A 27,450-nucleotide genomic window follows, 5' to 3' on the forward strand; every position below is an offset into this window, starting at 1 on the left:
ACAAAGGGGGCTGCAGCCCCATGAACAGGGCTGTGGGCCTGGGGCCAGAGTGGAGATGGGGAAGAGTGGAGCTGGGTGGTGCTTCCTCCCCACACCCCCCAATGTTCCTCCACATGCCCCACTGTGGTTTACTGAATGGGATTTCCCTTCCAGTCTCCTCTTTAAGATCTGAGAATAGTGAAATATTTGACTCCTGCTGGTTAAGCATTCCTCAGGTGGGCAGGATGGTGACCGTGTGACTGTGAAGCAAAATAAATTGCATAATGTACTCTTAATTTATAAAACTTGTACTTTGTACTAATGAAAAGTGGGCAAACACACAGTCATTCCTCTTTCTTTTTGCAAAGTAATAAGGGACGTTCCTGTCAAAATAAAAAAAAAAATTTCCTGAGGAATTTCATGTGTCATTTACATGATGCTCTTTCTCCTTGTAACACTTGTCAAAGAAAATGAATAAAAGAATTGTTTGAACTACACAAGAGTTGTAACGGTCAATCTTTGAAAGTAATTTTTAGAGAACTTGAGTGTTTCCTATTTTTGATACACCTGATACAAACCACTGATCAGTATGCTTCATATTAAGGGTTGCAAATCTTTCTTTGCTGTGTATTTGAGTTTATTTGCTTCTTCCTTGACTTTTCAAGCCTTAACAAGTTTTTACACAATTAAGGCAAGTACAGATTTGCAATCCAGCTCTTCCAGTCACTCCTCTTGCATTGGAATATTTCAGGGATGGTCTACACTGGAAATTAACGCTGGCATAGCTGCATCTTGGGATGTGAGAAGTCCACCTCCTTAAGAGATGTAGCTATGATAACCTAACACTTGGTGTAGACAGTGGCCGGTTGATGAAAGAATTTTTCTGTTGACCAGCTCCCTGAGAGGCAGGTAGCTAGATTACCTACACCGATGGGAGGACTCCTCCCCAGGCACAAGTAGTGTCTACACTCAAGTGCTACAGGAGTGTAGTTGCAGCGGTTTACCCTCAGTATATTTGTAACCAAAGTGAATACAGAGGTGGAGTGGGGAGCTCTGTGAGTATGTTTCTGAAGAGGATTGACGGGATTGCAACCACTTTTGTATATAGGTAGTTAAATAGTGTCACTGGACTAGTTTAGACTAGCATAATTTAATCTGTATGTTCAGCTGGAATTCAGGTGTGGTAAAATGTTTCAGGATGCATTAGGTGGAAAAGATTCCATAGGAGTGGAAGCTGTTGGTGAGATGTAACCAAATGCCTGAGGAGGTAATATTGTTGCCGATTCATGAGGAGCACATGATGGGAAGGGAGTGTGATACTCTCAAGCATTCGAATGATCATGTGCTGGGTTTCTCAGAAACTTCTCTCGTATGCAAAATCTGAAGAGTTTTGATTCCATTGTTCTTCCTGTGAGCACTGGGTGAAGTCACGCATTAAGTAAAAATGCTGTTGCACCCTGTGAGGGCAAAAATATTGGACTGGTTTATCTAGCCATTCAGGTGGTGATCATAGAATCCTAAAAATGTAGGACTGGAAAGAAAGGACCTTAATAGATCAACTAGTCCAGTCCCCTGCAGTGAGGCAGGACTAAATATTATCTATACTAGTGGTTCTGAACTTCTTTACCATTGTGGGCCACATGAGCAGCTCTGTGTTATGTGGGCCGCATCCACACTAGATATACTATCAGTACATCTACCCCCCCCCCCCCCAAAAAAAAAAAAAAAAAGTTTAGTATTTGTTATGAGAGCAATACGATTCAAATTGTTATAGTACCGTTCATTTCAACACTGGCAAATGTCTACCAAGAGCATTTTAAATTAGCAAAATAAGTCAAAACGTTACAGTAAATTAATAAATTTTAACAGTTAAGGGTGGCATGGTGTGATGTATTGCCACCATCACTTCCATGCTGCTGCTGGCAGCTCAGCTGGGTCGAGTGCTTGGAGAGTACAGCTGTGGAGCTTGTCTGCAAAAATGAGGAGCCCTGCCTGGTGTGGAGTACCGCCTCCAGCCCCTTCCCAGACTGCCCCCATGTCACCCAATGCTTATGGACTGTCCCCCCAGCATCTAGACACTCCCCAACCCCTGCAGTGGACTGGCACACATGCCTGCCCTGCAGAGACAGGGTTCCTTGTTGAGGGCAGAACGGCCCTGCCAAGGAGAGCCCCTTCCACCTCCCCCCAGCCAGGGACTGCCCCCATGCACCAGCTGCACCCCCACTTCCCCCACAGCCTCCATGGCCCTAACCCCTTGCAGCTGCTCCCATTGCCCCGGACTCCTGCACTCCCATCCCCACGCCCACTGGTTTCCTAACACGACTGCATGTAGGTCAGCCATGCTGTCAGCCTGCCACTGTGGCCCTAGTGCTGGGGAGCCTGCTCCAGTTGGGGTCACTGGACCCGTGATCCTGCAGGGTGGAAGGGCGCTGAGCACCCTGGCCTCCTGCTGATGCTGCTGGGCCCAATCCTGCCGGGGGCCTGATCTTGCGCTGCTCCATTTTTTGCACACCCCCATCTCCTGCTGGCTTTGTGCCCGGGGCAGGTGCCCCTTCTGCCCTGCCCTAGTTATGGCCCTGAGGAGGTTACATGGGCCACAGCTGTGTGCTGATTGGACCACAAGTGGCCCATGGGCCATGGGTCGAGAACCACTGATCAAGACCAGTGGTTCTCAACCCAGGGTTACATGTACAACTGGGGATACGCAGAGGTCTTCCAAGGGGTACATCAACTCATTTAGTTATTTGCCCAGTTTTACAACAGACTACATAAAAAGCATTAGTGAAGTCAGTACAAACTAACATTTCATACAGACAAAATGAAAGTAAGCAATTTTTCAGTAATAGTGTGCTGTGACTCTCTTGTATATTTGTCTGATTTTGTGAGCAAGTAGTTTTTAAGTGAGTTGACACTTGGGGGTACGCAAGACAAATCAGACTCATGAAAGCGTTAGTCTGGAAAGGTTGAGAACCACTTATCTAGACCATCCTTACCATAAACATAATCCTCTGATTCATCAGAAGGAGTGGTGACAGCAGATCTCTAGTGCGCATATGACAGATCTTGAAACTATACTGCATGAATCAGTGTAATATTTAAAACTGGGAGTATAGTCATAGTCATGCTGGTGTGACATGCTGGCACATGAGCTCTTAATTCTTGATGAAAGTTGGCAGTTAACCTGTTATGGGCCAGTGTCTGTAACATTCCATAAAATGTCCTTCAAGTAGTTTGCTACTAGCCTGTCTCCTATATGCTAGACAAATTTCATCCCAGTTCAACTTTACAGGCTGCAACGGAGTTACACCAGGAATGAAATTCATTCAGAAATTTTGAAAACATCCCTGTTCAGAAGAATTACTTTGTTTAGTTTCCCTTTCTGTCACAGCTTTTGCTTCCACAGCAGTGAATATCTGAATATAGGAATGTGTGATGGGACACTAACACTGGCTGATGTGGGTGGAATGATAGTTTCCATGCCTAGACTTCCTCTCTCATGCTGAAGTCTATCTAAATGGCTGTTTAAAATGGGGTTTGAACAATGCAAGACAGATGGGGAATTTAACTGATCTATTCATGTAGTCATTCACTAGGACTGAAAGAGTTATTTATAACCTGTATTGGCTCAATTTGCAATGATGGAAATGTAGTTGCAGTTACACACACACCTTCCACTTTATTTTTAAAATTTCCAACTTAAGATCCAAGGGCTCAGTAGTTAATATTCTCTGTAGTTCATTTACAGAGCAACAGTACAATATTATACTGCTAAGCTTCTGAAATGGATGCCACGCTCACATATATTTCTTCATTTAGATGCCTATAACCACACATCAAAAAGATTTCAGGAGATTTTTGAAAGCATAAATGGAATTTAAGTGCCCATATCCTATTGAATTTCAAGGCATTTGGGTGCCTAACTCTGACAGGCTCCTATGAAGATGCCAACCTAAAATATTAAAAATTATATGATAGAATAAAACACCCTCATCAGCTCTAATTCTCACAAAATCCACCTGGAATTTTAAAAATTAAGCAGGTTAATAACCTATGCATCCTTAGACCCTCATGCCCCTATCCTTCTCAGAGATCAGATGGGCTTTGCAGCATGCCCTTAAAATCAGAAGAATTAGGTCTTCTGTTGGAGATGGGGAGGGAATTCTGAAATTGAGGACTCCTCATGGAAAATGCCTGCCAGAAGCCACTTCTCTGGTTTTGTGTACACTAGGTATTTTTGCACGAGTGTAGCTAACACTCTGACTTGTAGTGTAGATACTCAGCACAGATGTGTCCATCCTTTGTTTCAAATCAGGATAATCCACACTGGTGTAAATTACTTTTGGAACACAGGTTGTGGTTTGAGGGTCTCCTAATGCCACCAGCGTCAGAGAAACGCGATCCAAAAATCAAGCAAAAGAAAAAGTGCATTTTATTCCCTCAAGATATTGCTCTTTCATCACAGATAGGGGTAGTTCTGCCTGAATCTGAGCAATTTCTCTCACAAAGTACCTAAGTATTTTCCTCATGGAGGGAGAGACTTGAATTGGCAGCTAAGCAGAGACAGCATTGACAGATCTGCTGACCAACATTTTGCAGATCTGGTAGTGGAGACAAAACTTCTTGGTTTTCTTCTGAATAGCAATGGGATAAACTTAAAAAAAAAAAAAAAAAAAAAAAAAGAGAGAGAGAGAGAACCAAACCCTTGATGCAGTGTGGACTCCTTAATTCACAATGAGTCTGAATCATAAGGCCAAATTTTTATTATAAATTAAAAATTCAAATACCTGTGTTTAAAATGGATGCTTTAATTCTGCATGCTCTGTGGGTCATAGCCACAAACACAAATCTGCTGTACAGCAAATTCATTCTCCTTTGTTTCGTTTCACAATTTTTTCCAGTTTTCACTTTCAGAAGGAAGGTCTAGGCTCTTGTAAATAAGGTTCATTGGCTTAAAAATACCTTTCCAGTTGCTTTAAAAATGTTGGGATCACCGCAGTATGGCTTGCATAATTCTGCATTTTTTATTAATACATCTTTGTTGGTGTTCATGGTGTGAAATCCTGTAACTCTTCTGAGTTCATCACTCTCTTCCCTCCCACCCCCCTAGTTAAGGGCAGTGAAATCTCGGTACCAATTTTCTTTGGGCAGAGTTTATATTGGCTTGTACCATAAATTGGTCTGGTAAGCACCAAGGGGAGTTTATTGTTGAGTTGAGAACCAGAAAAGAGGAGCCATGTAAAGCTAATTCGCTTCCAACAGTCTGTGTTGAGAGAACAATATAGACCTGCTAAGAGAACTTTTTTCCCAAACCACAAAATCATCTCTCATTAATTAAATGGTTTTTAAATAATTTAAGAACGACATGCAAAGTATTTAGATAATTTAACACGTCGATAATATGTTTTTAATAGATCATAATCCACCAGTTTGTCTGGGTTGTTTTCAGGGTTCGTAATTTGAAGCCTCATAGGACTGTGTATAGTTTTAAACTTCTGTTGGGTGTCCTTCACTCCCTCCCTTCATTCTTTTAAATCTAATTAAAAGGCCTGCTTTTGAAAATATGTAACTTCTATGTCTTACTCCTAAATACAGGTCTTAATCTGTTTTAATCTGATGGATCTTCTTATACCTGTACTAACTGATGCTTTTCCTTTACAAAAGATTAATCTCATTTTGTTTTGCATTTAAAAAAAAATTCTGAGGCAGCATTCTTTTCTCTTGTGGTTAAGTTCTAAAATGCCTGTTGTTAATATCAATAGGTGGGTGAGTGGAAACCCTGAGACGAAAGCCCTTTTGTTTCCATTTATCAAAACCACATGAACAGTGTATGTAACATTATTTTATAAACCGCGATAGAGAAAGATACTTATAAATATAAAGGATAAATGGAGCTAATGCCAAAGTGGCACTCCTTTAAAAATAAATAAATAAATAAATAAAAAAAATTGTAAGGTTAAAATGAAAAAAATTCACTCTGAATTAGTGCCTTGTTCCATGACAAGTTTTGGTCTCTGGAACTGCTCTCCAGCATTGCTACAAATTAAATAATCAGGTTCCAGTAATATTTAAAGCAAATTAAGCTCAATTACATTTAGGGCTGGTCTACACTACAAACTTCTGTTGTCCAAAGTCAGCTTTTTGCGCCATAACAGTGGTGGGTGTACACACTACAATACCACAAACCCCGCCCGTTACATTCCCTCCCTCCCCACCCCACCCCCCTGACCCAATTCTCCTGATTTTGCAACAAAATAAAACCACCTTGATGAGAGGCATACAGCTTTTTGTGGCAAACTTTTAGGGACAAAGTGTTAGTGTGGACACCACACTTGGTTATGTCATGGTAAATGGCATCCAGGAAGTGTCCCACAATGCCCATCCTGACTGCTCTGGCCATCAGTTTGAATTCCGCTGCCCTGCAGCCATCCGCCCCATCCCTTTAAAGTCCCTGGAATTTTTTAAATTCCACCTCTTGCTTGAGCTCCTATCGCATCTTCCCAGCTGACGATGGTGGCTGCACACACCAAATGCTGTCCCACTTTGAGCACACTGGAACTTCTGGATCTGATCAGCATTTGGGAGAGGAGGCTGTGTAGTTCTTGCTCCGTTCCAGACAAAGGAACTTTGATACGTACAATCAGATTTCTCGTTGCATGGCAGAGAAGAACTATGAATGGGACATGCTGCAGTGCTGTGCGAAAATCAAGGAGTTGCAGGAGGGGCACCAAAAGGCCAGGGAGTCAAACCGTCCCTCTGGTGCAGAGTCAAAGACCTACTGCTTCTATAAGGAGCTGGAGGCCATCCTCAGCGGCGACCCCACCTCCACCGCCAAGAAATCCGTGGATACCTCTACAGGGCCGGAAATAGTGGACACTGAACTCAGCCCTGATGAAGTAATGGAAGAGGAGATCGAGTTGGAGGATGATGCAGAGTAGGGGATTGGGTCATTTGGTGATGTGGGGAGTCAGGACCTTCTCTAGACCCTGGAGAGTCCTAGTCAGTCCCAAACCTCCAGCTCTGGCATGCAGGATGCGGGAGAGAGGTGCTCTGGTAAGTGATTTTTTTTTTTTTTTGAGCTGATGCTGCTCCATTACATGAGGTGCAACTGTCCTTTGCTTTGTTGCATCATACAGCTGGTTGAAGGGATAGAAATGCACAAGAGTAGCTGTGTTTGCATGTGCTTCCCATTCCCCTGTGCTGCTAGGAAGTGCAGCCTTACATGGGCAAATTGAGCAGGTGCCAAATGACCTTTGAATATGCGTTTGGCAGACGAAAATCTTGCTGGCAATGCCTTTATGGCAGGTTAGATCTAAATGAGGAAAATATTTCCATGGTTATAGCCGCCTGCTGAGTGCTCTATAATATTTGTGAAGCAAAGGGTGAAAAGTTTCCCCTTCAGTGGAGCACAGAAGTTGATTGCCTTGCAGCTGACTATGAACAACCAGATGTCAGTGCTATTAGAGGGGCACAACAGGGGGCCATGTGAATCAAGAAGGACTTGAGGAACCATTTTGGCAATGAGCAACAATAAAGTGTCTTTATAAACAGCACTGTGCCATGGTATGACTGCTAGCTAGCTTGCACTGTGTATCAGTGTAAGCTGCAACCAACGTGTGCAAGAGACAAAGATTGCTTATACTTCACAGAGTATGTCTTAATTAAATAATTATTTACAACACACGAAAAGGTGGGCTGGAGGGGAAAAAACAGTGAGGGGCAGCATGAGCTATGACAGCTGGGTGCAAGTCCAGCTATCATTCCAAAAGCTGTCTGAAGGGGTGGAGTGAATGGGGTACTGAGATGGGCCGGGAGTTTGGTGGGAATGTGTGGGTGGAGTTTGAAAGGTGCTTGGAAAGCAGTTCTGTATTGGTTGCAAGGGGGGGAGGGGGAGACGGGGGAGGAGTATGCATGAATTCAGTCTGCAGCATTATGAGTGACTTAGCAGCTCTGCTTGCTCCTGCATGGCTTTTATCACACGCTTGTGACCAGCTATCACTTGCACATGGTTTTCCCTCCTCTTCTGCCTATCAATTTTCAGTCAGTGTCTCCATATCCTTTTTTTCTATTTTTTCCATCTCAGAGGACTGGAAGAGTTCTTGCAACATCTCTCTGCTTCTCTGTGGTCTTTTTCTCATCAGTCACAGGCACTCAGCATATGTGAAGGGGTGTCCCCGCAAGGGCACATCTGTGGAAGCACAATAAACAATTAATAAAAACATGATTCAGTGTACCAACAGCATTGGTTTATTACTGTAAAATACACCTCTTTCTCACTGTCCCCTGGCAAGTGCACAGCTCGGCAATCAACCAGGGCTTGATGAGTTGTGCCCAGGGATAGGAGGCACTGAAGATGAGGAAAAGGATCTGGATGATTGTTGGGGTATTAATTTAGGTAAACAGGGACAAAATTTCAAATTGTACCACCATTTTCAACAGGCAGGGGCCACAGAAGCAGATCTTACTTCTGAGAGTAAGCAGGGATGCTAGGGTGCATCTCCTCCATACGAGCAGCTTCAAACCGAGTCCCTATGCTGCTCACCCTGTGTGCCGCTTTGGTCCCAGCATAAGTGATTGCCTGTTGGCATGAGAAAGTTTCATACAACGGTGGAAGAAACAAAGCAACTCTGCCAAGGAATCTCTGGCAGAGGATTAGCGAGTACCTCCAGGAAAGTTTCCTAGAGATCTCTCTGAAGGATTCCCATGAAATCTCACTGTGCATTAACACACTTTTCTGCTGCACTTCCTAGCAGCACAGGGGAATGGGAAGCCCATGCAAACACATCTACTCAAGTAAGTGAAAGCATAAATGGTGGAATTACCTGATTAGTTTTAAAACAATTGTCATAGTATATGCGATTTTGGAGGGATTTGCTAGCTTAGCAAATGTTTCAGTTCTATTGCTACAGTACATATGAAGACTTACACAGAGTAAAAGGGAACGCATTTTGAAAGATTGTGTGTGTTGTTGGAGAAGCAGAGTTTAAAGGCCAGTTATGATATTTCTAAAACAACATTATTTGGTGATTTACAACTGGATGGCCTGTTAATATGGAAAGCTCACCTTTTATGCAAGGAAAAGGCAGGTTCATAGTGTGAAATCAGGAATAAACAGTGCAGGGGAAATGTCCGTTTGTAGGATACAGGAGGTCAGTGAGGCAGTGATGAGGCTTACTTTTATTAACTAAAAGATTTTATTTTAACCAAAAGATAGGAAAGGTGGAAAAGAACCCCCCTTGCTCAAAAGGTATAAAATGCGCCAATTACAGGGGGTCTGTGAAACTTACAATCAACAACAGCTAACAGCTGAGAACCAGCAGCTAACAAGTAACAATATCTGATTGACAAGCAGCAAGTAGCAACTCACAAGTATCAAAGAGTGTTCAATTAACAAGTAACAAACTACAAAGAGATTATACTTACAAAGATTAAGCAAGGATACATTACGTTGGCCAGTTTCAGTTCACATTTGCTTTAAATTCTGCAAGCGGGGGAGAGCTGCTGTGGATGATCAGTTCACAGTGAAGCAAGCCAGGGAAGATGCATCAGCCTGCCAAACTGACACGCCCAGGAGATATACAGGGTGCCAGGTGAGATTCAGTTTCTCTCCACCTTCTGCTACCTGGGTTTAAACTTTTATAGTTTCCCGTGGTCAGCAGGGCTAAGCTCCATTGGTGGCTATTTGCTGCATGACCTTTTAAGGTCATGGCTCAGTGTTTAGCCAACCAGGTGTTCATGATTTTCCCGGGCAGAGGCTGACCAGGTATGTGTGGGACGTGCGGTTGTACTGCTGAGTCAGCCCTCCCCATGCTGCTTCTAGGGTGGCATGGATATAGTGGCGTGGCAAACGCCATGTTATAATTCTGCTCCCACACATAGTTTGTAATATTTCTGCGATATATTTCAGCACTTTATCCAAAAACTCATTTGCTATAGTATTACCTTAAAATACATGAATAAAAAGGTTCAGTATGTCTTCCATTAGAGACAAAGTTGCTTTAGGATTAACGAGAGTAGATAGGTAAAGTGACCATCTGTGGAATTCATGACTTACAATGGAAAACAAGAATCTCCCCCATATTTCTTAATTCTTCTTCAGAAAAACAAAGTTTTGAATCAAAATCCTACTGATAGCAAATCCTGTTCATGGGTTCATTGTTTTGGATGTACTTAATTACATATACTGTTGGAATGTGAATGTGACAAGTCTCTTAATAAGGAACATTTTTTTCCACAAGGTAGCATCCATTCAAATTATATTTATTTGTATTAAAGTGTCTATGAGCCTTAGTGCTAGATGCTGTAGAAACACAGAATAAAAAGATGATCCACAGAGCTTACAGTCTAAGTATAAGACAAATAGATGGCTTTAGACAGACAAACAGGAAGTACAAGGAAACAGTGAGACGATACTGGCTTGTGCAATAGGCAGTGATCTCAGCATGCCAGTGGCTTATCCATTGTCAAGATTTTTATAGGGATTATGGTAAAGGAGACTTTTTAAGGAGACCATCACTGATCAACTTGATCAGTGCTGTGCCACAGTTTTTAAACAGTCCTGTGGAGGTGCCAGTGGAAGAATACAAAGAGAGGGATGATATGATCAAAGCAAAGGACTAGAAAAGGGATCTTTACAGCAGCATTCGGAATGAATGAGTGGTACAAGACTGCATTTCCCAAGGCTAGAGAAAAGAATAGTCTGGTAATCAAGGTGTGAGGTGGTGAGTATATACAAGAGTTTTAGCTGTGTGAATGGATAGAGGAGGCTGTATCTTAGGGTTTGTCTACATTTACAGCGCTGCAGTGCTTAGTGAAGATGCAACCTATACTGAAGGGAGAACTTGTCAGTGTAGGTACACCAGCTCCCCAAAAGGTGATAGCTGTGTTGATGGGAGAAGCCCTCCCATTACCATAATGTTGTCTACACCAGGAGTTAGGTGGTATAACTGCATCTCTCAGGGGGTGTGGATTTTCCACACCCCCTGAGAGATGTTATACTGACCTAAGCTTTTAGTGTAGACCAGGGCTTAGAGATATTATACAGAAAGAATCTGCAAGATGTAGACCTAGATTGGATGTGTGGATCTGGAGAGAGGTCTGTTTTGAAGATAACATCCAGGTTACAGGCAGGATGAGGATGTCCACAGTGATAAAGAAGGTGAGTGGGGGAGGAAATTAGGAGCTCTGATTCTGCCATGTTGAGTTTGAGCTGAGAGCTAGACATCCACAAAGAGATGTCTCAGTGAGAGGGGCACAGATTTTAATTTGGCGAGAGGGGAGACAGATCGGGTGTAGAGATGTACATCTGAGAGTCATCAGCATAAAAATGGTAGTTTAATTTGTGTGTTGTACATGAGATTACCAAAAGTTAAGGTATAGAGGGAGAGGAGAGGGAGCCCTGTGGAACCCCCAGAGAATGCTGGAGGTAACATGAGGTAGATCTTCTTAAGGAGTAATTAGAGGCTGTAGGATGGCCTTATTTGTTTACAAATGTAGTTGGTTTATATTTTAAAAAGGGCAGTTTTCAGTTGTGTTAAACCTACCTCCTGAAATGAAAATAAATAATTAGAATTTGGGACAGGGGAAGTCTGCAATACTTCAAACCTATTTATAGGCCTCTTGAATTTGATGTAGCAGTTGTGCAAGAAACAGGGGTCAAGGTTATTTTATTGTTGACTAGTTCTAACAGTTTGTTAGCAAAATATTTATTTAAAAAAAAAACCCCAGAGATTTAAAGTCCTTTAGATTTAAAAAAATTGAATATGGCTGTTTCTGAGATGTTTGTTCTATTTTCTGGGGAAAGTAGTCTGAAGACATGGTAAAGAGCAACATTTTGTATCATGATCTAGCTTAGACATTGCTTTGCCAAAAGCCACTACTAAAGGATAGTAACTTAGGTTACAGTCCCAAAAGTAACAATGTGCAAATTTTGTGTTCCCCCAGTATAAAGAAAATTACAATTCTGGGGTTCTCTGCATTTCCACAAGTCTGTAACTGGTCTCGTTGAAAAGAAAGAATAAGATTAAAAATACAGTGCTTCACAAATTTGTCTTATTTGTATGGGGGGGGGTCTATGCTAATCTTCTTTGTATGTCCCAACTGAGGAATATATGCTGCCAAAGCAAGCATTAAGAGGTATTGGTTGGGATATTTGCCAGTTTTCTCAAACGTCTCCATTCAGCCACTCTCTTATTCTCTATCCTATTGCAGTCTCAGAATGTTGAAATTATGATAGTGTTGTGATATCTGTGCTACCCCTGTGATGTCACAACAGGATCATGCCTTCACTGAAGGATCAGGCAGATGGAGGAACTCACTGGAAAAATATAATGTTGAAAAATAAATGGGAATTTAAAAAAGTTACTGGCATAGTAAGCTGTCTTTTGTTGATGGGGCTCTTTTTTGCATTTGTTGCAGTCTGAAACATGGGAAAAACATTACTGTGGAAACAGGATATTTCTTAGGATATCTTAAATTCAAATCTTAATTGGCTGCTGTGGAAATCTGTCAAAAATGGATGATTAGATTTTTAGTACCAAACTCTGGTGGTGGGAACGTTTGAAGTCTTGCAGGAAAAAGGGCTCTTGATGTTGTCTTGTTGGTTTTTCTCCTTAATTCTATTAATTTGTAGAGACTAAGGTGCATGCTTTAGCAGTTTTGTCTGTAGGAATAACCACAATATTTATTAGTAATAACTCATACATAGTGTTTTTCATCTATAGGGCCAAAACAGTTTTGAAAGGAGGGTAAGAATCTCATTTATCTCCATTTTACAGCTGCCTTTTTAATTTACTTTTTAAAATTGTGAACCTGCTGAATAGAATTTAGAAGTTGAAGACCTGCAAACAGAATTAACTTGTCTCTCTCCATAATTGCCAACATTTCCAGGGTGATCAAGTAGCAAATAACACTGGTTGAACTGTTATTTAAAAAAAAAAAAAAAAAAAAAAAATCTTCCCCATCATGGATTAGCTGCATGGCATCGAGTGTAGACCTTATAAAGAGGGACCTTACCAGTGATCAACTTGCACATGTGCGTGCACACACACCTTTATTTGATCATCAATTTATTCCTCCTATCCCTCTGAGATGGAGGAAAGGGTCCTTTTTTTTTTTTTTTTTTTTTTTAAATACCTGGGAAGCCATTTGGATGGTATGATGATGGGAACCATATAAGTATCTAGCTGAATAGGTACATATCAGATGAGTTTTTTTAATCCTTGAGGTGTCAGCATCTAGTTTTCAAACCTGGGTTTTCGCTGTTGGAATTCAAATTCAGTTCTTTACATGTTTAGACAGCAGCTCTTCAAACCCCAATACCTACTTTTGGGGAGGACTGATGTTTTATTTGCTGTGACTTATTTTGACTATTGACCCATAGGTCTAAAATCTCTTCTCTGAGAAGGTGATTTTTTTGTTTTGCGCCTCTTCAGTAACTTGTCCTCCTCTTCCCCCCCCCCCCTTTCCATGTGAGCCCTAGTGCATAACTGCTAGTTCAGGGGGTCTGGTTTTTTTTTTTTTTGCTGGAACCCCCTTTGAAAATATTTCAGGCACCCCCCCCCCCCCAAAAAAAAAAAAATGACCACCCCATGCCATTCTTACCAGCATGTGCAGGGGCTGATGGCTCATGATCCCCCCCCCCCCCTTAATAACCTTATGACCTCCAGTTTGAGATCCCCTGTACTAATTAGAGGTCTATGTACCTAAAGGTATGCTGCTTTAGAGGTATGTAAGGGCCCTCTAGTTGCAATGAAAGGAAGTAGTTCTGGGCATCCCCCCCTCTTTCCCTCACCTCTCCTAAACCTTATGCACTTAAGCTCCTGGTGACATGTAGAATTTCTGTCTAATGACCTGAGTCCTACTTACTGATTTGTTAAGGGTTGCCCCTTTCTATTAAATAAATTGTAGGGATACAGAGTATCTACCAGAAAATATGAAGCTATTATGACCTGCTAAGTTAACTCTTGTATACGTCATTGAAAATTTACTGGCGGCTGGCTTTTAAAAATGTATAGTTCTTATTTTATAGACTATAAAGAGAGCTGTATCTATTATATATTTAAATGTTCACAGCTTTCATATATACACTACAACAGCTGTATAAAGGATGTTGTGACGTTCTTCAGTTAATCTTGGTGGCTAAGGATAGTCTTGTGAAAGCACAGGTCTTGCAGGTTGGGAGGGAAAACTAAGTTCTATTTCCAGCTCTTCCACTGAGAGCGCTTGGGTATGTCATTAAACCTGTCTATGCCTCAAGCTTCCCCATCTTTAAAAATAAATTGATTCTTGCCTCCTAGGATGTTGGGAAGTTTAATTAGCGTCTATAAGGTGCTTGGAGATCTTCTGTTAGGAAGTGCTATATTGGTGCAAGAGTTTTTATGTTGTTAGAAAACAGGAAGTTTCAAATGAAGGCTAATGTCTTGTCCTTAACCGGCCATTGTTTTTGCCAAACTATTGCATTGGCTACCAAACAAGTGACTTTTACATGATGTGTAGGTATGTTCCCTTCTGGGTGCATGTGTGTGGCCTTCCCATTCCTGCTAATGGGAGGAAGCCTTCCTTGTATGTTGCAGCCTTAATATGTAATTGAGAGGAAAGAAACTTCAGCCCTACTTTTGATCGGGTTGTGTGAGTTGGAGTCAGCATTCTGTTTTTATACATGGTTTCATTTTTAGCTTAAAGTTACGCAAACAACTCTGCATTTGAATTAGTTTGTCTAATACTCTGCTTATTGTATTTCATGTGATTTAGTGTGCAGTACCTTCTAAGGGTGGGGAGAGGTTTTTTAGGCACAAACCTCCTGGGTTTTGCTGCTTTTTCAGGACTTGCTTTTGTTGCAGCACTCTCTTTTAGTGTGTGTGTGTGTCTATATATATAAAAATAAAAATAAAAAGAATGAGGAAGTGAAGCTCTCAGAACGTGCAGTCATTTGACTCTCACTGCGTATTACCAGTCCAGAGAGCTTTTCCCTCCCTTTCATTGTTCTTAAAATACAGTAACAACGCAGTAATATCCTGAGCATATTTGTGATGTTCATGGAATCCCAAAAGCAAAGGTAAGAATCTCTTTTCCATTTGCCTCTCCTCTTCGTACTCTTCTCCCACTTTCTCCACATCCAAAAATTGTTTGTGTTCAGAAGTAAGCTTTCATTTTCAGATGCTATTCTGTAGAGCTGGGTGTGGAAACATTGTGTAACACAATTTTCCCTTTTCATGAATGCTGCAGTTGGCTGCTCTGTTTTTTCTTAAAGAAAAAGCTGCACAGTGTTGAACTGTATCTAAATAACCATTTTCTAAGACTTGTAAATGATTATAAGGGGAAGTGAAGGAAAATATTTCTGTGTACTCATAATGCTTTTTGCTAGGTAGGACAAACTCAAAACTGTGAGTTCTGTTTACATTAAAATAACCTGTTAAATGCTAGTGAAAAGTGAGTCAGTCATTGACCAGCTTAGATAATAAGTCCTCTCATCTTGGCTCCTGCATGACACTGGCAGTGCAAGCTTCCTCATACTCTCATCCTACTTGCTGCAGCCGTGTCCTGGAGGGTCCAGAGAAGGTGGTTTACTCTGTAGGCTCATTTAATCCATGATCTCTGTGTGCTGGCAAGGTTTACAAATGTGGTATTGTGGGGTGCCTGTCTCTCATTAACACTTGCCTATTGGGAACTGGCCTGAAACCAGAAATTCATTTTGCCTACACCAACTCGTATGTATCTTTAATAATCCTGAGTGTAGGAGGCATATAGCAACTGATTAATCCAGAGGATCTGCTCCACCAACTGAATTCATGAATTTTCAATTGGGTGTGTTTATCAGAAGTTCCTGCAATGTGGGATGAACAAGGAAAACAGGAGATGTATCTGATAAATTATAGTGGACAGAAAATTTAGTTTGACTGCTTTACTATCTTCCCTTTCCTATTCTACTGTTGAGGAATAGCAATTTTCAAAGTTAATGCCGTTGTTTTATTAAGTCCTTGCAGTAATTAGAGTAACCAGGAGCTGTATGTCTGTGTAAGCAGGTGAAATGGTGATTGGGATTTTTGTGGGGAAGAGAGTTGAAGTTTGAACTGGCAGTGAACAGGAGCACTTCTCTCTAGTGTTGATTTGCAGGGCCCCAGCTGAGCTTGTGAATTGAGCCTTGTCGATAGAACCCCTGGATTTCACAAATGTGAAATAATCCAGAAAAGAAAGTATAAAATGAAACATTGCTCAGGTTTGACCCCGCCACCCCTTCATCATGAGAGCGGGGTGACTGGTCAAACTTGAGCAAGTGGCATTGTGACCTGATTGGTGCTGCAAGTGTGTGCACCAGGTCGCAATGCTGTGGGTGGGGCGTCCGGCTGAGCCTCATAGAATAGCAGCTGAGTGCAGAGTGGGTTTGCTCTGCAGCCTTCTCCCCCAGGCCTCCACTCGTCACTAGGCTGGGGCAAAATCCAACCCCGCCCCTCCTCTGCAGGATAAAATTAAATTTCCCCCCAAACCACCCCCAAAATTAATTGATTGATTTAATAATTTCATGGTGCTGTACTTGTAGATCTCTAGACTTACCTTATTCCTATTGTTGGAGTGCGGAATTGAGCCATGAGTTGTTGAGGCATTCCAGGTCTCTGGTATCTCGTTATGTTTAAGGTCCTGACCTATAATGAATAACTAGGTGGCAAAATGTGTTGGTGACCTGATTATATTTATTAGTGAGGACTAAGAAGAACTATAATAAACTCTAGAAGAGCCTAGTAAAAAGTGATTATTGGACAACAGGATGTAGGTGAACTACTGTACACCAGAAGGAATAACTTGAAACAATTCATAACCAGTTGGATTATGAATGTGTTGTAACCTCTTGGAGGGGAGGGGGCAAAGATCCAAAAGTCATCATGGATGTTCTACTAAGGAGGTCGGCTCCATGGCCAAAACTAAATAATTAAGATATTAGGTTGTATTAAGGCATAGAGAATAATATTAAACTGTTCATAGTTGCACTATATACACTTAAAGTGCAGTCTCAAACCCTGAATACTTCATTACGTTTTGTTTGCTTTATTTTAAGAGACTTCGCAAAAACAAAAAATTCAGGAGAGAGCAACAAAAATTGTAGACACCACATAGAGAATTATCTATAAAAAAAAATCAAGACTATTAATATTTATTAAGACTGAGAGGAAGATTATTTAGCTTTGAAAGGAGAAGATTATCAAGATATTAAACATGGCATTTAAAGATCATGGACCAGATTAAGTTCTTGGTAGCTGTAGGTCATGGAGAAGTGAGTAATTATTATCTGGAGGCACAGCCAAGGAGTCCAAGAGACTTGCAGAAAACTCCATTTGACTTTCACTAAAGCTCTGAGTTGGTGATCAGATTACAGAATTACCTGGTTTGAGTGGGATATTGAGTGGAAATACTGAAATATTCAACAGTCTTTTCATTCATTCTGGGCTCCTGTTGTCTGTGTTTCTTGAGTCAGTATCACTAAGTAAATGTAGTTGTGGAGTTGGAGTCTTCTGTCCTTCCATCCACCCACTTCCTACTCTTACGAGGATTGCATCTGTGCTACTCTTTCATGTAATTTTACTTTTTAAAATCTGGTGTGGAAGCACGAAACTGACCAGAATCTCCTATTTTGCATTGGTTCTGGTTTTTTCTGGCGCTGCTAAGCAGGTGCTTTGTGCAAGAATCTTAGTATAGGTATGATTCTAGTCCGCAGCTAGAGATGCACAAAAGGAAGATGGTGTGAGGTGAGTCAATGAAGGAGAGACAGGTGCACACAAGGTTGGGACCTTGCTCATCAGTAAGGTGACGTTGCATCTGAGTTCATGAGTTTGGGGGCTGGCAGGGAAGAGGAAAGTCAAGCTCACTGATATAACTTGCTAGGAATCACGTTGCTCCAATGGGGACCAGCCACCAGCAGATTGCTAAGTGGACTATCTCTAACTCTTCTCAGCCACTAAGAGGGTCATCGATGTGTGGCCTTTCAAGGAGAGTAAAGTGAGTAGTCCTGGAAACCATTTGGTGGTGATAAAAATAACTCCATACAGCCCCCACTAGCACTCTCGAACTCTTGTATTTGGTGGAACATAAATTTCAGTCTGTAAGCATTGAATATCAGAAACATATCTGAAAATCATTCAAGTCCTTATCTCATGATATATCTTTATTCTGATTATTTGTGGCAAAGAAGGGAGAGACCAAAATAAAGCCTGAAGAGAAACTGGCAGAAATAAAATATGGGTGGTGGGTGAAGAGAATTAATGAATTAAATTTATTAATGAATTAATAAAATTCATAAAGTGGGAAGATTGAGAAAGAAATAACAATACTGATTTTTAGCAGGAATATTCAAGGGTTTCTGTGCATTTTAGTTATGAGATTTGGTGCCTCTGACATCGAGCTGCAGAATTTCATAAAAAGTAATATTCTTGGTGGGTGCAAGCATGCTTTTGCACTAGGCAGACATAGTTGGCTCTGTATAAGGGAGTGCACCACCGATCACCTTTATTCCTCTTGCCACAGAGTTTACAGAACTACTGTGTGTTCATGAGCTAGTTACAGTTTTGTGCTTGTGTCTAACTATACTGTATAGTAAAGGGTTCTTTCTCCTCAGGTTACCTTTGAGGCTCTGGTGAGTCCCAAACTCCACATAACATTAAAAACATGTGCGTCTTGCTTAGTTATATGTTCCAAGATATATAGATACCCACATTAGGTGTGTTGTGTGCCTGAGAGAGACTAACATCATTTTGCAGTGCAAGATCTGATGTGCCTTCACTCCTTGACAAGGAAGAATAGACATGCCCTTGGTTTCCTTAAGCCTCCAATCTACTGTTTCCATCACTCCTCCTTCAGACTCTGTGCTGAGGTCTTCTGAAAAGAGACTGGAGACATGCCCTGCTGCCCCAATCTCAGTGCTGCCCTTGATATTGGGCCCAAGTAGTTTCTCTCCAGGACAACAGTTGGCTGGGGTCAAGCTTCCCACCTGGCAACATCCGGTGCTGCAAACTCCATCCCCCAAAAGTCTTCTACATTATTCCATCAGCACGGAAGGTTGTTCCTGTAATTAAAATTGACATTGCTCTATGCCATAAGTGAGATGCAAGTCTCCTGAGTTGCTCTTGAACCAATTCAGTGGGGTGGATTGGTTAAAATCAAAGCAGTTTAAATCACCAATTTTAATCATGATTTAAATCTTAATTTGCATTTGTATTTTATTTTCTTAGAGGCTGATTCTCACAGATTAGTAATTATTAAAACACGTTGATTTGCAATTAAATATAGTCTTCAAATAAAATTTGTTTTCAGGAGGGTGCGCTATATCTGTACACGTTTGTTTAAGCAGTTATATAGCTTAACTTACATTTATTCAGATTCTTAATTTTTTACAATATTATGTTGGAAATTGGTGAATGATATATATTTATTTCTTTACTAGATGATTAAATTTTTACTTATGATTTGTGTCAAGCTCTTTGGATGCAAATTCAAGTTCATCTAAATGCACAAAAACATTTAAAAAATTATTTTAATAAAACCATTTTACATGTGCAGAATATATAAGAAAAAAGTTGTATACAAATGTTTCCATATAAAAATAATTAAACAAAGTATTGTGTAGTTAGTGAATTGAACTACTTGTTTCTAGATCACCATGTCCTCAAGATTTTAGAATTAGATCTCCTCACCTTGTTTTCATTCATGGCTTGGAAGAAGACAGCAAGCTTTCCTCCTTTTTTAACTCCCAGTTGGTTTCTTAACTTTGAATGAACTAGTCACTGAAGTAGATAAATCAACTGAAATGAAAATTTTCTTTCTCTACCTGAAGAAGAGGCTGCTGCTGTCAAAAGCTGGTTTAGCACTTCAGACTCTGGTTCCTGGTGCTTCGCCAGTGTCTTTGACCAGTTCAGTGGTTTCACTTTCTTTAAAACTTGCCAGCACACATGTACTGCTTATTTTTTAATTATTTTACATGATTTTAATAGATTATAACAAAGTTAGTACTTAGTATAGGTTGTCATAATTTCAAATTGTTTATTTTTTTAAAAAAACCATATTTAAATAGAAAAAAAATCAAATTTAAATAAAAATCTGATTTTTTTAAAACATTTTTTCAAAATGATTTTTATCTACCCTGCTACTTGGGGTAAGAGGAAGGAAAGGGAACATTCAGATCCTTAGAAGGATTCTAAGAGGAGAAAGAAAAAGGCACTATTTTCCTTTACCACCACTGATGCATGTTGCTTTTGGTGGTTCCTTTCTAATCTTGACATATCCTTTGGCCTGGACCCCTGGTCAGCTTGAGGCCTTGGTGCTAGTTAACTTAGATACTTTACCAGTGCGTATACCCCCTAGCCCCATTGCTATCACCTTTCTTGACCGGGGGACCACCTCTGAGCCTTTTGGCTACCTATCTGCTGCTTGACTCTGTACAGCAACATTCATCACCAATCTTGATCTGAAATATCCTCAAGGAAGAGGGGAATTTCATCTGAATTTTGTAAATGGTATTGCGCTAGCCTTCCAAAACTAGTATGGAAACTTGCCAGCGGAGGTATAAAATCTACTTGTCGACCCTTTATCGTGATGATGAAAAACAAGTGTTTTCCTGTTCTGCTGTTCTGTACAAGTGGAAATTGATGGGATTGTAGCTTTGTTTCCAGGGCTGTTGGTTAGACAACTTTCTGATTTCCTCCCCCCCACCCCCTTTTGCCTATTAGCATATGGCAAGTCAGCACTCCACTAGTGAGCAATCTACCAATTCAGAGTCTTTTTGCTTAGGCTGATTAGGAGCCGAGTTACCCAAGTGTTTTCCTTTACTAGTTTATGGGTATTACTTACTTTTGTTACACAATCCCTCAATCTGGCCATGGAATAGGATGGATGATTCCGTATGTTTATTCTTAGTGTGGAAAACTGTGAAAGCTTTATATCAGAACCTTGTCAGGACAAATAATAAATATTTATCTGTTACTCCAGTTGTCTTTTTTAAAAAAAAAAAAAAAAAAAAAAAAAAAAAAAATTGCAGGAATCTAAATATAAAATAGTAAAGTACAGGATAGGAATGTGAATGCAAAATGTCCTATAATTTCAAATGTGAATTTTAATACTATTTGGCATGCATTATGGAGTGGAGCCATTGTTAAATCCTTTTGGTTGTGAAGCCATTGTTAAAATAGTATTATCCATTCCATTATAAGTCCTTTTGAAAACTTTCTCACTGTCTGGGGAACAACTCCTTTTAGTCTGAAATTTCTGATGTGTACTTTAAGGCCATGGATTTTTTTAAACAAGCTTTAAAGTAAGTTACCCATACTGTTCTTGAATTATATACATTATTTTGGGAAATGAATTTTTAAGCTTTTTTAATTTCACCGTTTTGATGGAAAGAAACTTGAAACAGCTAGCACTTACGCATTCAAACATCTTCATACTACTTTATGGGAACTAGTGCAAAGTTTAGTTTCATGGACTTTTTGTCTTGCTTCCTGCTTTTGCCCAGAATCTTAAGAAAGCATAGTGATGCTCTACAAAAGCTGGTTTGGTTCACTAAGAGTGACTCTACTTTGGGTGTCTGAGATCGACATACAAACAAATGATGGGGAAACAGATTCCCTGTGATGTTTATATTTGGTTTGTATGGTTCAGATAAAGAAAACTAGGAAAAATAATCATTTAATTCAACGATATGATAGCCCTGTAAGAAGCGGAACCATTTGCTTTGCATGTCTGTTACTGGCAGTCTTTTTTTGTTTTTTTTGTTTTTTTTTTTCAAGGACTGATGGATGAAATAGAAATGTTTTTATTCTGAGGTTTGGAGATTGTTTTGAAAACAAGTTTCCAAGTTGTCTCACTCCATAGGTTGGCAAGGTTTAGGAGTTTGGCACAGGCAATGCCTCCAGCTAGTGCCTTGTGGTGTTCAGTAACAGCCTTGCTGACAGACTGAGTCGTATTGATTCTATCTACTCCCCCTTGGCGGGTAAAAAGATAGAGGCTAGGCTTTAAGGCTTCAAGCATGGAGAAAAATATGACACTTCTGAGCTAAGGGAACACAGATGTTAATTAAACCTTTTTTTGTGGGGCGGGAGTCAGAGTGCTTGCTGGGGTGCAATACTATTGACAGACCAGTCTTCCTGTGGGATACGGATAGTCTTAGTCATGGTTTAACTAGTAAGTTTCTCTAATCAGGTAGTATAGTTGTGAGCAACCATTGCACTAAACTCTGGTACACAAACTTGATCAGGTTTTTCAGACTTGGTTTATACCATTTAAATGGAGATAATCCTTCAAATAAAATATTTTGATTAGTTGTGGATGCTTTTAGAGCACCTCTGATTCAACAGGTTCTAATTTGTAGGCTGTCTGTCCTGTCTCCCATTTAAAACAGTATACTTTTTAAGTAAAAATGTCCAACATACTAACATTTGACAAATGGCTGCTATTCAGCATTCTGTTTGAACACAATATAGCAAACAAATATGCTCCTTCCTCATTAAAGGGAAAACCAGTGCAGTGAGGAAATGCATGTCAAGTTTCCAAGGAGTAATTTTAAGGTGTGAGAAGAAGGGAAAATACTCATAAGTCATAAATAATACTAGTGTGGTATATAATAGAAATAAAAAGTTCTTACTGAAAATCCTGTTTAGAATAAAACTAAATCCATGCAGCCTCACTGGCTTTTGCTAACTTTGGTAGAAGATAAATTTCAGGCCAAAGGTATTTGTAGTATCTGATTTGCAGTGCCTTTTCCCTGTTAAAGATATTACTTTAATCATTTGTTCTTGATCATATTTAGTCTTACCCTTTTCTCATAGCATATATGATGCCGTTTTGTTTATTTTCATGTTGAATTTTTTTTTACAGCAAGGGGATGTTTTATCTTGTACTTTCTTACATTTATCAGCATTCATTTCCTCTTTTGGCATTCAGATCATAATCTGATGTTACAGAAACTAGTAATAAAGACTTCCCAGGTTATATTCCCTTGAAATATTTCAGTGGAATCTGTCAGAGCAGTAGGAAGTATCTCTACTGCATTTCTTAAAATATAGAAAGACCCTGTGTTGTGGCAATGGTTCTTTCAACCAAGAAGAGTTTTGTGTGTGCATCCCTTGGAACCACCACTCATTGTGGTCCACAGTTGGCTTCCTGAAGAATCATCTTCTCCCTGCCTCTCAGGGATTTAATGGATTTAGTCCCCGAGGCCAGGGACACAAAATGAGGATGCTTTATTTCCAGTACATTGTGTCTCTATCAGTCTGTAGAATGATGATGCTTAAGTATCTTCCAGACCAAGGTTTTTTTCCTCCAAATGCATGCAGTGAGGTATTACATATGCATTAAATGACCAGATTAGGCAACAGTGTTCCCCTTGTCTGCAGTACTTTACCCAGAGGAAATGTATTGTTGGAAATGGAAGCGTTTCGTTGTTTAAGGATGATCTTGCAGCAAAAATAAAAATGAGTTAAGCATGGATTCCTGTCCTGGCATATCTGCTAACAAAGCTATGGATAGCAAGTGGAGTGATGGGGCTGCAACATGGATGTGCATTTTCACTTGCCTCTTAACATTCTTGTTGTTCTGTGGAACCTTCTTGATTTCCTGGGTCACTGAGGGTGTCACAAGTGACCTCTCATGTACCAGAAGTCTAATTTGCAGCTATTTGTCTATTTATAGTATTGTAATATCACTAAACTATACATTCTGGGGTACCTTCAGTGAATCAGGAAGCATCAAGGTTACTTTCATGGTGGGAAAGGGGAAATAATTATTTTTTTAATTTCTGGGCTGAATGCTACCTCTAAACCTGTGATTTAACTTGGTTTTCCACTTTTGCTTTGTAGTTCACTTTTTAAAAGAAAATTTTCTTTTGGGAATGAGATTCATATCATTCTGTGCACATCTGATATTTGGCTCACATCATTAGTGAAGGCTATGTTCTCATTTCTTAGACTGTTGAATTAGTTTGGTGTGGCTAGTCCTGTTTTCCAGGTGCACATATTACACTGGTATTTTTTGCACTTGCGTTTTGTGCCTGATCCCAAGCCTGTTGAATTCAGTGGGAACCTTTCCACTGACTTCGAAGGGATTTGAATCAAGCCTGGTCTAAACAACATTGTGTCAGTTTAACTAAAATTGTGTGTTTTAAATCCATAAACCAGTGGAAACCTAATGTAGACCATGTTTGATTAAAACTTGGTTTATATTGATATGCTCAGTTTGTTTTTCATGACCTCATTTTTCTTTACAAACCTCAATTTCTTTGCAAACATCAATGGTAACATCTTCATAAGGTAGATAATTTTTTCATAATTGTAAAAATGGGAATTCTGAGAGGTTTACATGACTTGGCCAAGGTTAGAGCAAAGCTGTCAGTAGAACAGAGGTCATGACTCAGAGTTTCCTGTTCTAAATACTGGATTGCACTCCCACTTCAACTAGGCCAGTTCCTCTTCAAGAATTAGAATAACAACATAAGACTTAAAATATCTCTTCCAATATGGAGAGTTAACTTTATTTTTCTCTTTTTCCAGGTTATGCTTCACACTTTATGCTGACTGTCTGTACTTACAGAAGATTTTTAAAAACAAACAAAAACATTTTTTTCTAAGATTTTGATTCCAGTGGAATCTGTGCTTTAGATTGTGTTGTGAATTAACTTCTGAAGCCACCATGCCTGTACAAGCTCCACAATGGACGGATTTTCTGTCCTGCCCAATTTGCACACAGACTTTCGATGAAACGATCCGGAAGCCCATCAGTTTGGGATGTGGCCACACTGTCTGCAAGATGTGCCTCAACAAGCTCCATCGTAAGGCATGCCCCTTCGACCAGACCACTATCAATACAGATATTGATCTCCTCCCTGTGAACTCAGCTTTGCTGCAGCTAGTGGGTGCTCAGGTAACAATGCACTTTTTACAAATTTATAACTGTTTATTTTCTTGGGTTCTTTCCTGCCTGCTTTATTAAAAATAATATTAAGAAATAACTGTTTTAAAGGGAGTAGAAGTAATGACGAGATTTGCTTAAAACAAATGGCTCACATTGGCTTGTTTAGGTACTGGCATCATTGGAAGTAAGCAGAAATGTATGTGTTTCTAGGAATAATATGCTACCTGCTGCAGATACAGCACAGGGATTAAAAGAACACATTCTTTTTGTGATAGTTATTACTGCTCCTGTAGCAGTAGAAAGTATAGTTTTTTGTTTTAAAAACTTAAAATAGAGGAGAAATTCCTTAAGATGGTCAAAGTGGTTAGTGCTTACTGTGATTAATCATTTTAAATATCTACCAGACAGGTGTTTTCAGGCTGTATAGTCACTGCTTTGACATCTAGTCTCTCTGCCCTCCTGACTTTTTCTGTGACACATGAAACGGCAATGTGCACATTCCAAATAGGTTACATCAAATGGCCAAAGTAAACCAGAATCCACATGGCAAGCTTTAGTGTCTTATTCAGTCTGGTTCCAGATGGGCTAAATATAGTTCCAGGCATTCCGTGTAGCAGGAATTTTAATGTGACAACATAGCAAGTGGGGTATTCATAATGGATAGCTCTTTCTCTTCCAGATTAACCTCCTCTTTCTCCAGAGATGGATTATTTTTTTAAAATGTCTGTCATCAGTTAAATTGGTGGTACAGCAGGCCACGTCAGAGAAAAATGAAATGCTGGTGTGTGAATGTATAACTTTGTGTCTGTCTTCACAAGCACAAACCTGTAGAAGACTACCCATTTATTGAGTTCTATGGTCCTTGTTCGGAACGAAACATTAGAAGAGACTTATTGCATGCAGTTTTCTATGTTTTGTGTTAACAGGACTCTCAAGTGCAAAATGAAGTACAGAAAGAAGAAGGGGGAAGATGTGCTACTAGAGTGCTCATACCATCATACTTGGTATCATATTGATACCATTGATACTGTGATATAGCGAAGGCAGAGGGCAATAGAAGAGTGGTGGATGGGAGATGTGAGCCCCAGAATGCTCAGGGCTTTGTTCCCTGCTGACTAAGACAGAGCCATTAGGGGGCAATTAGGAGCAGCTGAGGCTGATTAAGGACTAGCCAGGTGCTCCATAAAAGCCCTCTGCTCCAAACAGTCAGTGCACGAGCTGGAGGAAGTAGGAGTGCTGAGCTGATCTGTGCAGAGGAACGGACTGGAGAGCAGAGTTCTGTTGCGGAGTGGCCAGGAGGAAGGTACCAGCTCAAGAAGCCAGAAGGACTGAAGGAGGGGGAAAATTAGCCCAGGGGAAGTGTGCGCAGTTTGGACAGCAGTACCAGTAGCACATAGCTGCTTCTCATAGGGCTCCTGGGCTGGGACCTTGAGGAGCAGGTGGGCCCGGGTCCTTCCCCCTCCCCTGGGAAGAAGGGATGACGGGCAACTTCCCGGCCCACTACAAACGAGAGCGTGAGACACGCTAGAGGGAAGCCGGCCATTGGCCACACGTGGTGTCAGAAGTGGGATTTTCGCACAGTGGGTTTAAACCAGGGAGGCCCCAACCCACTCTGCTACTAGGATGGAGAATGTGATGAAAGCCCTGGTCAAGCCACAGCTGCCCAGCAGGAAGCTACCCGGGTCCAGGCGGTGGCCCAGCGGGAGGCAGTACAACTTCAGCAGGAGACCAACCACCTTCTGATGAGCCAGGCTGCTCAGGACCGGGCCCTACTCCAAGAGGTGGTAGGCCAGTTGAAAGTCCTGGTGGAGCAAGGGGGCAGCCCAGATGGGGTGCAGGCCATACGAGCCAGCAACTACCTTCAGAAAATGACGTGGGAGGATGATGTGGAGGCCTGTCTTCTGGCCTTTGAGAGGACAGCCCTGCGGGAGGCCTGGCCCCGAGACCAGTGGGCCAGTCTCCTCCCCCCTTTCCTAGGAGGAGAGGCCCAGGAGGCTTACTATGACATGGCGGTGGAAGCTGCTGCAGACTACTCCCAGCTGAACGCTGAGATTCTGGCCCGATCTGGGGTAACAGTGGCGATGCGAGCCAAGAGGTTCCATGAAGGAGGACAAAGCACCCCGGTCCCAGCTGTTCGATTTAATCCACCTGACTCGGAAGTGGCTATGCCCTGAGGCCCTCAGCACCGAGAAGATGGTGGAACTCCTAGTGGTTGATCGGTACATGAGGGGGTTACCATCAGGCCTCAGAGCCTGGGTGGGTCAGAATGACCCCTCTACTTATGATGAACTGGTCGCCCTGGTGGAGAGACAGTTGGTGGCCCGTGAATTGTCCCTGACTCCCCGGGAGAGGACATGGCGGGGCCAGAGGCCAGGCCCCAACCCCAGTTCTGGGACGATTGGGAGATCCAAGAGGATGGGACCCGAACGCCGAGTCATTGAGGACCGGCCCGAGGATCAAAGGGACTGGGGAACACCGGGTGAGGACGGGGTGGCCGACCAAATAGCCCAGGACAGAGGGGGGCCACTAACCGGTTATACCGGTGTTATGGATGTGGGGAACTGGGCCACATAGCAGCCCAGTACCCCA

The 27,450-nt window shown here is 41.1% G+C and overlaps 1 protein-coding gene across 9 annotated transcripts in view; it reads left to right on the forward strand.

The window, feature by feature from the left end:
• Positions 1-27,450, forward strand: part of RC3H1 (ring finger and CCCH-type domains 1) — a 100,007-nt gene that overhangs the window by 14,702 nt on the left and 57,855 nt on the right. For all 9 annotated transcript variants that reach the window (XM_067532452.1, XM_067532451.1, XM_067532453.1 and 6 more), the window contains exon 2: positions 24,501-24,870. In XM_067532452.1, the coding sequence (XP_067388553.1) occupies positions 24,640-24,870 (231 nt within the window). In that variant the 5' untranslated portion in view covers positions 24,501-24,639. The remainder of the gene's footprint in view (positions 1-24,500; positions 24,871-27,450) is intronic.

This window comes from Emydura macquarii, unplaced genomic scaffold, assembly GCF_026122565.2.
Source record: "Emydura macquarii macquarii isolate MOO-44397 ecotype Brisbane River unplaced genomic scaffold, CSIRO-AGI_Emac_v2 contig_3287, whole genome shotgun sequence".
Lineage (NCBI taxonomy): Eukaryota > Metazoa > Chordata > Testudines > Chelidae > Emydura > Emydura macquarii.